The sequence below is a fragment of the Lepidothrix coronata genome, unplaced genomic scaffold, assembly GCF_001604755.1.
Source record: "Lepidothrix coronata isolate B3197 unplaced genomic scaffold, Lepidothrix_coronata-1.0 Scaffold4, whole genome shotgun sequence".
Classification (NCBI taxonomy): domain Eukaryota; kingdom Metazoa; phylum Chordata; class Aves; order Passeriformes; family Pipridae; genus Lepidothrix; species Lepidothrix coronata.
In genome coordinates this window covers 3,515,711-3,529,545 of record NW_016690184.1, presented here as the reverse complement: position 1 = coordinate 3,529,545, position 13,835 = coordinate 3,515,711, and the positions used below count along the sequence as shown (strand labels likewise).

General features: G+C 41.9%; 1 protein-coding gene across 2 annotated transcripts in view; it reads right to left on the bottom strand.

The window, feature by feature from the left end:
- Window positions 1-13,494, bottom strand: part of SMAP1 (small ArfGAP 1) — an 89,263-nt gene extending 75,769 nt beyond the window's left edge. For both annotated transcript variants that reach the window (XM_017825543.1, XM_017825549.1), the window contains exon 1: window positions 13,287-13,494. In XM_017825543.1, coding sequence (XP_017681032.1) covers window positions 13,287-13,404 — 118 coding nt within the window. In that variant the 5' untranslated portion in view covers window positions 13,405-13,494. The remainder of the gene's footprint in view (window positions 1-13,286) is intronic.
- Window positions 13,495-13,835: the final 341 nt, after the last annotated feature.

The window sequence follows — 13,835 nt, the reverse complement described above, 5'->3', positions numbered from 1 at the left end:
CTGCTCAAGGCTTTGTTCAGGTGCTTTGAGCACCTCTAAGGTATATTCCACCATCTCTCTGAGGAACAACTTGGTCCAGTATTTGAAGTTTTCTTATTTTTAACCAAAAAATAACTTATTTATATCCAATCCAAATGCATCATGCCACACATTTGAGGCTTAAACACATTTTGCATCTTTCTAAAGGCACGTCCTTTCTTCCTAAAAGTAAGGCAGTCTCATCCAAGATGATACTAAATTAAATATAATTCAAACTAACATTCCAGCATGACAGACTATAATCAACATTCAGACATCATTATATCAGCTACATGTGACTGGGAAAGGAAAAAACAAATTTATTTTTAAATAGTGTTCTTCAAAGCTATTTTAACTAGATTTGCATTTCAAAAAATGGAGAGCAAGTTCATGGCTTTACTGTATAAGTTTTTTTTCCAAAGTTTCTCTGTAGTTTCTGTAGAAAATAAGTTGTTGCTATAAAATATTTTTCCTCAAAACACCATTTTCTTCAGATGCAAAAGACTACTACCAAAGTAGTCCACTGCATTTAGTCTGGAATACAGGATTGAGAGTATGGGTTCAAAGTAGGATTAAGGGTGCTTGACAAGTATCAATTCTCAAAATTTACTCTCAAAGCTTTGCAGGAATCTCAAGCATGTGATTTTGTCAGGTTGTTTTTTTTTCTTTAAGACCAACCACTTGACAGAATATTTTTGCTTCATAAATATATTTTTGGAGTAACCTTTTTTTAAGAAGAGATTCCATGAATACCCAAACTCCATGGAAATTGCAATGAACAAGGCAAGTGTGAAGGGCCTTCTTTCAAAGGCTGCTTTCTACATGCTACAGAACACCCAGAAAAGTGAACCAAGGCTTCTTAGTCTTTATTAATGGAAACAGCAGTTACCTTCTACTCAGAACACAGAAGAAACTTTCAGCAGTTGTGGTACATTAACCTTGGCTGGCCATCACACACCAACCAAGGAAGAGAAAATAAGATGAAAAAAACTTCATGGGTCAAGATAAAGGCAGTTTAGTACAGAAAAGCAAAGGCCATGTGCAGAAGAAAGAAGAAAAATATTTATTCACCCATCAGCAAGGGAATTGCTGGGAAGCAAGGTCTCAGTACACAGTGGTTGCTCTAGAAGACAAACACCTTAACAACAAATGTTCCCCATGCCCTACTTTCTTTTAGCTTTTAATGCATCACTTTTTATAGCCCATCCCTCTGGTTGGTTTGGGTCAGCTGTCCTGGCTACATATATCCCCTCCCAAACTCTTGCCCACCTCCAGTCTAAGTGGCCTTTGGGTGAGGCTGTAGAGACAGCCTTGATGCTGTACTTGCACTGCTCAGCAACAGCTGAAACACCAGTGTTATCAACACCCTGGCAGCAGCTGCAAAGCACAGCACCATGAGGGCTGCTACACGGAAAGTTAACTCCACCCAGGCAAACCCAATACAGCAGTTCAATATTTAAAGTCGAGAATAACTCACCTATCACTTGGCAATGAGAACAAAGACCAAAAAGTCTACACCCGGTGTCTTATTGGCATTTCTCTTTCGTTTAGGAGGGGAACTCAAATGCACAAGCATACTTCTGCTGAAGATGTAAAGGGTGAACATTAAGTGTGGCATTTGCTGTGTTTAAAGGGATATTTTTGTTATTCTACAGGTAACAGGTAAGTATGCCATAGGTACATACTTTAATGGGAAAATCAGTCCCTATATATTACAAAAGCATCATTGCTTGTTGATTGTTTCTATAAATTGTTGTGAATCACAAATTTAAATCCAAATTACTTGAGCACACATTACAAGGAGCTTATTTAAAATGATCACTCAGTCCCAGTTGCCACTCACTGCCATGTTTTGAATCCCCTGCAAGGTCAGCTGCATTCAGGAATACCAGGCTACACAATTAATCACTTCCATCTTCTTTTGCAGAAATTCCTATAGGACTACTACTGCCACTGAAAGCCTGTTCTAGGAAGCTTCATTCATTTTCGTTCAAACACTTCAGTAAAAATGCATTAGACTCTTGTTCCCTTCTCGTTAAAAAGGAGGAAGGAACATAAGAGTATAGCAATCGATAGCCAAATGTGGAATATCACATTCCTTTTCTCATCCATGCAACAGAGACAGGTCCCCATTCTTAATCAATATATTTTAACACAAAATCATAGCCAAGTACAGCTTTCAGAAACAGAACTGCTCTTCTACCAAACCACAACTGCAAAGTTAGTTGCCTGGCAACACTGCCTCTAAGTATCATGCACGGCTGTCCACAGCTCCACTCTGACAGGGACTGAGCTACAATTTATACCTCTTTTTTCTCCATGGTCTATGGGATGCAAACATCTCTCCCCAAGAGAGGAAAAGGGCAATTGACAGTTTAGGGTTCCTGAGATAGGCAGAACGCTGACCTGTGCAGTTCTCACTTCCCCCATAAAACTTGTCACCATCTCCATCAGCTACAGAATCAGTGCTCTCTATATCCACATCTGCCACAGACTTGCAGCATGAGGATGTTCTCTGAAACTCTAAGTTCTTCCTCCTCTTCCAATCTTTACCTCAGAACAGAAAAGCATCTGGCTCCTCTGTTCAGAGGAACCCAAATCTACTCATCAGTATTTTGGACAAGCAGGAAACAAACAGGAACTCAGGTTCTCTCAGTTGGGTTGCTTCATAGCACCAAGCAGACATACAAGTTTAGCACCTAAGGGAAAGTAACAAGTGATCCAGACAAGACAGTGGAAGAAAAGCAGGAGTTAGCATCATATCATATAATCAGAGTCTACTGTAAACAAAGATGAATACAAACAGGTATCCATTCAAATCTTAAATATGCCAAGTTATTACAAAGAAAATAAAGCAGTTTCGTTTGAATGGCTTTTTGTGAAGCCATTCAAGAGAAAAATGTTAAGAATAATATTGCTCAAGCTCTCAAACATTAATCAGATAAGAGGTCAGAATGGAAGAAAAAACAGGAATCTGTAGTAGTTTCTCTTTTGCTCCAGTCTTCCAGGGGACATAATTTTTAGACATAATATGGAGTTAAAACCAGCAGTTTTAAGATCCAGGGAAATTTCTGACACAAGGGACACAAGCTCTAAACAATTTTCTGCCAGCTCTATGAGGCAGTTTAAGTAGTGAAAGTATTCTTCCAGCTGGATTTGAACAGAATTTCAGTCAAACAAGACATCGGTAACCCTTCTACCATTGGTTCTCAATTCCCACTTGCTTCAAATAGCTAGATTTGGTCCTTTTTATCTCTGGATGCACAAATCACAGCAAGATTCCTACACTTCCTGAAGAGTTAAGGCTCTACTACAGCCTGTATTTACTGCTGTTTAATCACCTTTCTTTCTCATAAGAGACTTCGACTTCAAACAAAAGAACCTTCTTTTAAATCTACATAGGCTGATACTTGCACTAGGGAGAAAAAAAGAAAAAAAACTTACATGGTATCTGCAGTGGGACTCCATACCACCTTGTACATGATGCAACAACTGAATTGGATCTGAAGTAGCAGAGACTAGAAGGGACCCCAGGAGTTCAGCTAGTCCAAGGCCCTGTGCTCAGAGCACAGAAAATACAGTAAGTTGCTTCAGGCTGTTCCAAATCAGATTTTCAGTATCTCCAGGAATGGATACTCCACAGCCTCTCCAGGTAACCTGCTCCAGTATTCAACATCTCCCACAATAAAGTTGATTCCTATGTTTCAGTGCAATTTCCTGTGTTTCCATTTGTGTTCATTGCCTTTTGGTCCTATCACCAGATATCACAGATAAGTCTGCCTCCATCACCTTTACTCTGTTACCAGTATTTATACACCTTGAAAAGATCTCCCCAGCAGCCTTCTCTCCTCCAGGCTAACCAATCCCAGCTCTCTCAGCCTCCCCTTGATTGTTAGGCACACAGTCTCTTCACCTTTGTGCCCTTTTGCTGGACTTGCTACAGTCTGTCCCTGTCTTTGTACTGTGGAGCCCAGAAATGGACACAGCACTATGTACGCAGTCTCACAGTGCTGAGGAAAAAGGATTGCCTCCCTCCAGACACTGTGAACACACCCTTCCTGAAATACAATCCAATATGTTGTTTGCCTTCTTTCTGGCAAGGGTGTGTTGCTGGCTCACGACCAATTTTTGACCTACAGCATCTCCTCCGCACCCCTAGCACCCTCTTCTCGAGGGACAGGGCTTTGCATTTCTCTTTGTCGAACCTCATAAGGCTCCCATTGGCCCATTTTTTCCATCTGTTTACTTTTCTGCTCTGAGTAGCCATGCATCCCCCTGGGCCACCTGTCTCCGCTTCCACCTCTTATATGCTTCCTTCTTATGCCTGAGCTTTCTCAGAAGCTGCTTGTTCATTTAAGCAGGACCTCTGCTGCCTTCGCAAAATTTTCTGTTCACTTAGATATACCACACTAGAGCTTAAAGCAGTTAACCAGCTCTCCTGGATCTCTCTATTCAGAACCATCTTCCAAATGATTCTTCCAAGAAGATCCCTGAACAGAACACAATCTTCCTTCCTGAAGATCACAGTTGCAATCCTACTTTTTGCTTTGCTGTTTCCTCTTCAGAACCTGAACTCTTCCATTTCACAACCACTGCAGCCAAGACTATTCCTAACCTTTACATCTTCAACCTGTCCTTCCCTGTTTGTAACAGGTCCTCAACCATTCGTATTAAGATGTGGTCATCAATGCATTCCAAAAGTCTCTTTGATTACTTATTCCATGCTATGCTGTTACTCCAGAAAATAAGCAGGGTGGTTCGAGACTCCCATGAGCATCAAGGCCTGTGAAGGTTAGGCTTGAGTTATTCAACAAAATCCTTGTTACTACTTCTTTCCTGATCCAGTGTGAAGCAGATACACACACCACCAGCCATGACAGTCTGGCCTCTAATCCTGATCCATAAGCTCTCAACTGGCTCATTAACCATCTCTGGGCAAAGCTACAGGCAGCCCCACTGCTCTCTCAGCAAATGGCAATTTCCCTTTATCACCATCCCAGCCTGCCCTTCCTAAGGACCTGCACTTATCCACTGCAGTCCTCCAGCTGCACGAGGTATCCCACTCTGCAATGCCAATAAAAAACATGGCTCAGTCTTAAATAATTTTTACTTTTTCATAATATCTAAAAACAACTTATTGACAGGACAGTGAAGGTAGATTCAACTAGTCATGGGTTTCATAGGATAACTCTTTAAGAATCTCAACATGAGAATAAGATATCAACAAAAAACTTTACCTGTTCACAAGGCAAAGTCATTACGCCTTTGAGAATTTAGTTGTGGACACAAGAGAACAAAATGAAGCATCTCAGTTCCTAATGTAAAGCTGAATCATACCCAAATGAACCTTACCAAGCTAGTCTAGGACAATGTGACACCTGAGCTAAATCAACTGCTGACTACTCCCTGAGTAATGTTTGATAATTGACTCTTAAGTCCTACAGGGCATATGCATTAAAGACAGAATCACCTCTCCAGGAAAAGGTACCTCCCTAAAAGTCTGGATATCATACAGATATATCTGATTGCTTCCTCTGTATCGTGTACAAAGACCTCTTAAAGCTGCAGCACAGTTGCTCTTTCTTTACAGCATTCAGATCAAAGAGGGCAGATTCACAAGACAGCATCATTCCACTACACAAAAGGAAATTTAGGAACAAAGGAAAGACCAGTTGGTGTAAACAGCATCCTGCAGTGGCAGCTTTTTCATGTCACTAGAGAGTGGCAGAACCACAGCTTAGGTACCATTTGGAGACATACCCTGACCAAAAGGACTGAGGTGTTTTGCACTCCAAAAGGCAAGAACGTGGTCTTATCAATACTAATGATCACTTTTCAGGAACTGTCCCACCTTTATGGTTCACACAATGGAAACACCTTAGACTGCCAATGACTTCTCAATGTAGGGCAGCAAACTAAGCATGTAAGGAATTTTGCATCTGTATAATACACCTCAGAGAATCTAAAATTTGCAGCATAATAAAGAACCGAATCCCACAAATATTTTTATTAGTAGTCACAGAAATAATTAGGTTGAAAGGGACCTCCAGAGGTCACCCAGTCCAGCCTTATGTCAAAGCAATGCTAAGTTCAAAGCTACATCATACCACTTTGGGTCTCATCCAATCAAGTTCAGTTAAGTCCTGAAGAATGGAGATTGCACCCACAAATACCATTTTAAGGACTTGGGTAAAAAGCCTTCAGATTTTGCAAATAACTGTTCTATTACAAGCTAAGTAGATTTCCTGTGACTTTTTGAGAGTATTTTTCTGATCTGTAACAGTCAAGAGATGGAAACAAATCCCTTCCTTACAGGCACCACTAGAGTCACCCAACACTGCAATACCCAACCTACTCAGGGTGGTTCTCTAAGTTCTAAGCTAAAACTGCCACACTGTTCTCCCAGCAAGTGAGGCTCTTTGTTTAGGGAAGACAATTACCACTTTCAGGGCTGCAACAGCAACTAATTCCTAAGTTTCAGTCTCATCCAACCAGTGTCAGCAACAGGTAAGAGCATATAAAACAAAACCAGAACATTGAGGTAGTTTTATTTAGCAGCAGGGAAACAGGAAAAAAACCCTATCTGGTTATACAGTATAAAGAGAGACTGAAGGGAGTCTCTGGTCCCTTAAGGTCTTTGAAGGCACTGTCTTCAAAAAGAGGCAAGAAAAACAAGACTGTAAGTACCAAATAGTCACTAATTACAGTAAGGAACTGTATCACTAGAAATTCTATAGTTCAACATAGATCATTCCAGTTGCAAAGTTTAAGTAAGACTCACCCTGAATCAAAATGGTTTGCCTTCATTATTCCCTAAGGAAGTATATTGCAAAGCCTCACTGGACAGCTAGAGGCTTCCAATTGTTGCATCTGTCAATTCATATTCCAGTCTGTAATGCTCACACAATCTTTACCAATTTGGTCTCCCAGCAGCAATACCAACCTTGCAACAGAAACGCACAGAGAAGTACCAGCAATTTCTTGATCCAAGTGACCTGCAGTAACATCTGATCTTTGCAACTATGGTCACTGGCACAGAATACCCATAGAGCACTAAATCTATTGGTCAGTTATTACTTTGTGTTTGAACTTCAATACAGGGCTAGAAGTTGCACTGGAGATGTGTGGAACTGACCTCCAACATAATCCAACTGTCTTCCACTGCCCATAATGCCCTACTTCAAGAGTTCCTCCACCTTAAGAGGAATACAGGGAAGAACTTCACCTGAGGAGTTACAGCAGCCAGGCCTTGTCCCAGTGTGAGCTCTGTTGATGAGCTGTCCCAAAGCTTTCTTACACTGTAAGAAGCAAAAGCTGAAGCCTTGCATGAGCTGGGGGCAGTGGGTTATAAGCTATCCACCTGTTTTAGGTTAAATCTTGAGGAAGAAGTCCACTATTTATTGAAGTATACAGGCAAGATTAACACCGTGGAAAGATCACACATCCAACAATTAAAGAGCAAAAGAAGCTTCACAAAAAGCTGTGATCACACACAAACATTTGAGTTGATCTCCCAGACACAGAAGAGATTCTGTACAAGACTTAAATTGTAAAAAAAAAAAAAAAAAAAAAAAAAAAAAAAAAAATAATCATAGCAGCTTTAAACACACCTGGAATATTCCAGATTTCTACTGATAGCTAGTTTACCCACTTACTTAAACTAGATTTTTTGCTCCCCTACTGCTGAGAGACTTTCTGTTTGGGATTGGCCAATTGCTAGGGAAGTTAAAATTAGGTTTACTTAAAGCCAAAACTGTAACAATTGGTTCTAACTAAACAAATTTCAGTACTGCAGTCTTTCTTGTCCAGTCTCTCCCCACACCCCTATGAGCCAGTACCTTTCACTTTTCAGACAGAAAAGACCAAAATCTTCAGTTACATATAGATATTCAATGACTGTACAGTACAACTCTAATTATTGAAAAGTATTTTCATTACTATTATAACCAAAACAAACCAATTTTAATCTCATTCAACAAGCAACAGCATACATGTGCCTCTTCATGCTAGGATTGTGGTACCAGATCATTTAACCATGTTTCAAGCACTACCAGGCATGAAGCAAGTAAATATTAAAAAAAAACCAAAACCCAAAAGAACAGACCACTTCCTCCAATACAGAAATTTATTCACTTTTTCTGAAGGCCCAAAACATCTACAATTGTTTATACTAAGGTCTGCAAGCCTCCAATTACAACTGGTTACAGTTTTAAAAAATTGGAAAGCAGCTGACAACTCACATAATTGCCTCCTTGACAGAGAGATGAATTTACAAGCAGTCTTCAGTAGTCAATCCATTTGTACTAAAGACAAATGCATCCAAATACAACCATAGCAAACAGAAATGGTATGTCAGAGAACATTCACACTGGTTTCAAACATTGTTAGGGACAGTAATCAATCTTATGTTCCACATTTGCAGAGACAATCAAGAACACTCGACCAAGACTGACTGTCTTCAATTTACAGGCCTGCTTGCCTAGGTGCACAGACCTTTGATTCTGGTGAATATCTTGTCACCTTCTAAGAAAAAAGCATCTCCTTTTGTGCTTCATCACACACTTTAATTTCTAAGTACTTGATTCAGTACTGTTTAATATCAGCATCCAAGTAACGCCAGCCTTGCTGCCCAGCAATAACAACACAGGAGACTTCTGGCATGTTATGAGTAGGTATTAACTACACAGAAAAGCAAATTATATCCCCTGTAGTCAAAGGGTCCCTGACTGATATTAACAGGTTTTTTATTTTGGCTCTATCTGACAGATCTCTAAGAGGTATTATTGCTTAAGGGACTCAAATACCAGCACTGAAACAACAATAAAAAATGTATTACCTTCCCTCTACAGTGAAAGGGAAGAAAAATTCACATGCTTTACAACAGCTTTCAGCACAGTCTACACACCTGATATAGCTACAGATTTGTCCATCTACTTCCCTCTCCTAGATCCTTCCAGTTCCTACCAGCTTTACTTAGTTATACAAAGAAAAGGATCACAAAGGCATTTCAGCTGCCTCTCTTTGAAAACTTCAGGGTGACTTAAGCTACTGCCAACATATCCTATTATTTCCCACAAATATCAAAAACAGAAGTGTAACTACTTTCCAGTAGTATAACACTGGGAAGACATTTACTGCCTTATGTAAGTAACTGTAACTGCTGTTCAGGCGGGGATGTAAAGAACAGGCAGTACACAGACAAGCACTGCCTTGTCAAATGTCATCACAACCTCCCCACTCTTCTAAAAGTCTCAGTGATTGAAAAAACAGTTCCAGAACCTTTGATTTTTAGGCTTCTTCCCCACAGAGTGTCATCTACTCTTTCTGACAGCTGTAAGATTTACAGTTTGAAGGTGACATATGGCAACTACCGTATGGCCCTACGACAGGTAGTTTCCAACACGTTTTAGCAGTGACAATCAGATTCACAGCAACTATTTTAACAGGCAAAAGGCAAATACAGAATAAAAACCACTTCCAGAAATTGTTACCAGAGTCAGCAATCCTAATTATTACTTAATGCTACTCTGGCAGATGCATCCTCAGCTGCATTCTACACCTTCCAAAGCCATCTAACACGTCTGCATACCACATACTTGAAAAAGCAGATCAGAAACCAAAGGATTGGTTTGTTCTTGATACAAGACCACTATTAAGATTAAGACCACAGGAAGATTATCTTGAGGAAGACCAAGAAGTAACTTTTTTGAATTCTTACACAGAGCAAGCATGTGATAATACAGGAAAGGTGCATGCTTCAAATCTCCTCACAGGAAATACAGATGGTGGTCCTATATCTGAGAGCAAGGAGAGCTAACTCAGTAACTTAGGAGTGACAGGATGGTAGTAAGTTTTGATGATCATCTTCTTGATGCAAGAAGTACAAGCCAGAGGAGAGGCCTTAATGATACAAAGGAGTTCAACAGTGGCATTACTGCAGATACAATGAAAGTAACAAGTGATAAATTCGGTAATAGGATCAGATTAAATTTTTAAGGGTCAGGAAGATACTTATAAGATTTTAAATTACACCTAGCTACTTAAGAATTCCTGAAGGCTCAAAGAATAGCAGTTAAAACAGATATACAAGCATAATCTGCAAAATTTCCACAAGACTTTGATGCAACTATCTGGACAGAAGCCTAGGGTAAATATAATACCTCAGGTTTAAGAAAGAGTGTAACACCTAGGGTGAGAGAAAGGAATTAAGGATGACAGCTTTGGTTAAGAACCCATGCTGAACTGAGAGCTATCTGAAAGACCATACTGAAAACAATGTTTTTAAACAGTGCCAGAATAAGACCCGAGATGCAAATGCAACACAGTTAACACAGCCAGAGTTAATCCCGAAGACAGTGTTACCTCACAATTAGGTGAACAGGAAAAAAACCCAAAAAACAGAACTCAGGGGATCCTACTGAGCAACAGAGAAGAGAATGACAGAAAATGGAGCAAAGTTCACACAAGAGAGGGAAGTAACAGAAACTAAAGCAGACAACATTTCAAAGAAAACAGAATAAATTACACTAACAAAAGGAAAAACATGCTTTTTACAAAACATGAACTAGGACTGGCAGAAATCCTAAATATTTTGTCATGAGTGGTTTCATGTCCATGTCTGCAGAATCCAGGATGAAGAGGCTCCCTATTGGAAATGGCAAAAGGGAACTCCAGACTAATGATAAACATGACCAGAGATGAAAGGGATGCTGTTAGTGTTGCAAGAGGTGAAGGAGACTGTCACAGTCTGGGGAAAGTCACACAAAGACCTGACAGACTCTGGTTAGCTTAACAGAGCCATGTTAATAGCTACTGCCTCAGACAGCACTGCATTCCAGGACTAACAAAACTACAGCTTTGCCAGAGGGCAGCAAGTCATGAGCACTCAAACACCATGGATTAAACATGTAACATATTAGGAAAAAACTGCTAGCTGGCTGCAGATTTTTCACTTATTTTGTTAACATGAAGTTTTAACAAAGACTGATATAACAAGGAAGAGCTCAACAGTGGCATTACAGGCTCATGACAAGCTTGATTTTCAACTAAACAATTGATCTTGGGTTTTTTTCTGAGCTATGTCTTCTGGAAGTATACAGAAATCCAGACTTCAGGGCATAGTGAAAGCATGTCAACTTGTTCACACAACTCTCCTTACTGGAAAGACACTTCATTAACTTAAGGAAAGAAATCTACAAAGACTGAGCATATATGACCATCTCTCAGTCAAGCACCTCTAGAACAGCTACAACTAAAGCATCTTTATCATTCCACACACTCCTCTCCATCTATAAAAAAACATACACTTACATACAGTACAGGCAAAGTCAGATAGCACTATAAATCTAATATGATAAAAGAAGAGTTGCTAGAACAGGATGAAGAAAGTAAAAATTAAACTTGAAGAGAGAAAGAATAAATAAACAACCCATAGTTCCTTCAAATTGCATCACCCAGTATTTTCAGGCCAGCTTTCCTGGAGGACAGAGTAAAAGCAAGCCATGCCTCTGACACACAGACAAACAGCAAAGGAGAAGCGGAGTTGAGCAAAAGGGAAAAGCAAGAAGCCTTCAGAAGCCCCATCAGATTTAAGTAAAATAGTTTACTAGAAGGATGGAAACTGAATTAAGAGGTACTAGCAGAAGGCAGCCAGGTCAAGATTGGTAGGTCCTCCAGAACCTGAACAGAAAAGAACCAAATTCAAGAGACACTGAAACTTGATCTTACAAAACAAAACACCAAAGAAAAGAACAGTGAATAAAAATACATTATTATACATTAATTAACACAAATATAAGGAAGAGGAAGATGAAAGTGTCAGCACTGTTGAACTGAAAGGGCAAAAGTTACCAAGCATCAAGGACTATGGAGACTTACAAACAATACTTTGACCAGGTGATGGTTAGAAAGAGGAAACTCAGAAGGTAGAACAAAAAGTAATTGGAGAATTCCAGACTCTGATCTTGAGCAACACAGTTCTAAGGCCTATGCTACAGAACGATATATATAGGGAATTCCATCAGCAAGCAACTCAGAGCAGCATTCAGCACAGAAATCTGAAGTGCCAATAACACACAAAACATACAAACATGTTTTTTTCCAGAAAACCGCCAGTTACAATGAGTCTTTTACATGGTAACCAGAAGTCAGGAGGCAAGAAGAACTGTACTAGAAAATGTTTAAGAAGAGTTAAAAAATATAAAGATCTATTACCTTTGGTGTAATTCACATCATATAATTCTTAGGGTTATATCTTAGGAAAATACAGTCCTGTTTCTGATTGTTCAAGGCACTGCATGTCTTATGTCAGTGGCAAAAAAAAAAATCAGCATATGGAGATTGGAAAGAGAATTTACAAACACAGTGCCATTTCTGGTTGCTCAAACAAAGCTCACTGTACTTCACCTCCACTTGAATGGAGAATGACTGAACAAGGCGGCTCTGACTAATCATACAGTGTGAACCCCTGGTCGTTATTCAGGAAGCATTACACTTAATAACTTACAGTGCAGTCATCTTATTTAGGGTAAGATCTTAATTAATTGACTCTAGATGAAAGAGGGATGTGGTACGTTTTTCTATTTCAAAGCTACAGAATCTAAGGTAAATACAAACACAAATATGTATCTACTTTTGTGTAGGAAAGAAAACCCACTAGACAAAAACAACGTAAGATTTGATAGCGATATAATCTTTAAAATTTCATTCATCACCAAAGCTACATCTGTGACACATTTAATCAGACACAGACAGCCAGACTCACAAAGCCTGGCATTTTGACTGAGTCAGCATCACAGGGTAAATTGTTTTGGACAGTCGGCATTCAACTCATCTGGCATCTACCCCTGGCACTGACCAGTCCCTTCCCGAAGGCCACAGCCCGCTCTCGATCGATACCTGGCAGCGCAGGAAGCGGACGCGGCCGTGAAACTTCAGGAAAGGGCTGGGCCAGTCATTGCATAAAGCCCCAGCTGGGGGTTCCTCGCTAGAGGACAAGGCAGCTACAGCCCAGCCCATGGAGGAGCGGCAGGCGGCCGGCACCGAAAGGACAGGCTGTCTGCCCGTCCGCACCGCCGCTGCCCCGGGCCCGCCCATCCCGGTCCCGATCCCGGCTGCCGCCCCCCGGGCCAGGGGCCGGGAAGGGCCGCCCGCCGTGCCCGGCAGCCCCTGCGGACGTGGCGCGGCCCCTCCCGGTCCTCGCAGCCCCGAGCGGGACCCGCGGGGGCAGCGCCGCGCCCGGGCGGCCCCTCGTCCCCCGCCCCGCGTACCCTTGGCCTCGCAGTCCGCGCAGTACTTGTTGTCCTCCTCCCGCAGCAGCTTGGCCAGGATGGCCTGGTGCTGCTCGTTCTGCTTCTGCGCCTTCTCCCGGCAGGAGCGGGTGGCCATGGCGCGGCTCGAGTGGGCCGGGAGCGGGGCCGGGAGCGCTCCTGCCCTGGCGCGGCCACGGGAACCGGCGGCCGCGAGCGCTGACTTCCTCAACCGGAACTACTTGCGGACGCGGACGCATCCGCCCGCCTGTCCGTCTGTCTACCTCCCTCCCCGCTGCTCCCGGCGCGCGCGCGCACACGACCCCCCCACCCCCAGCAGCCCCCTATGCCGCGAGAGACGAAAAATAGTCCGCCGCGTCTCAAGTGCCGCGCTAGGATGTCGCCCCTTCCTCGCAGATCTTCGCAAAGAGCGAAAACCCCCGCCCTGGCTTTGGAAGGGCACGGAGGGGCGGTGTCCAACCGAGTGGGGTCACACCAGGAGCCAGCAGGTGAAATATCCATCCGCCGGAGGGTGATCCCGCCCTCCAGGTGCTGCTCGGGGGGGGCGGA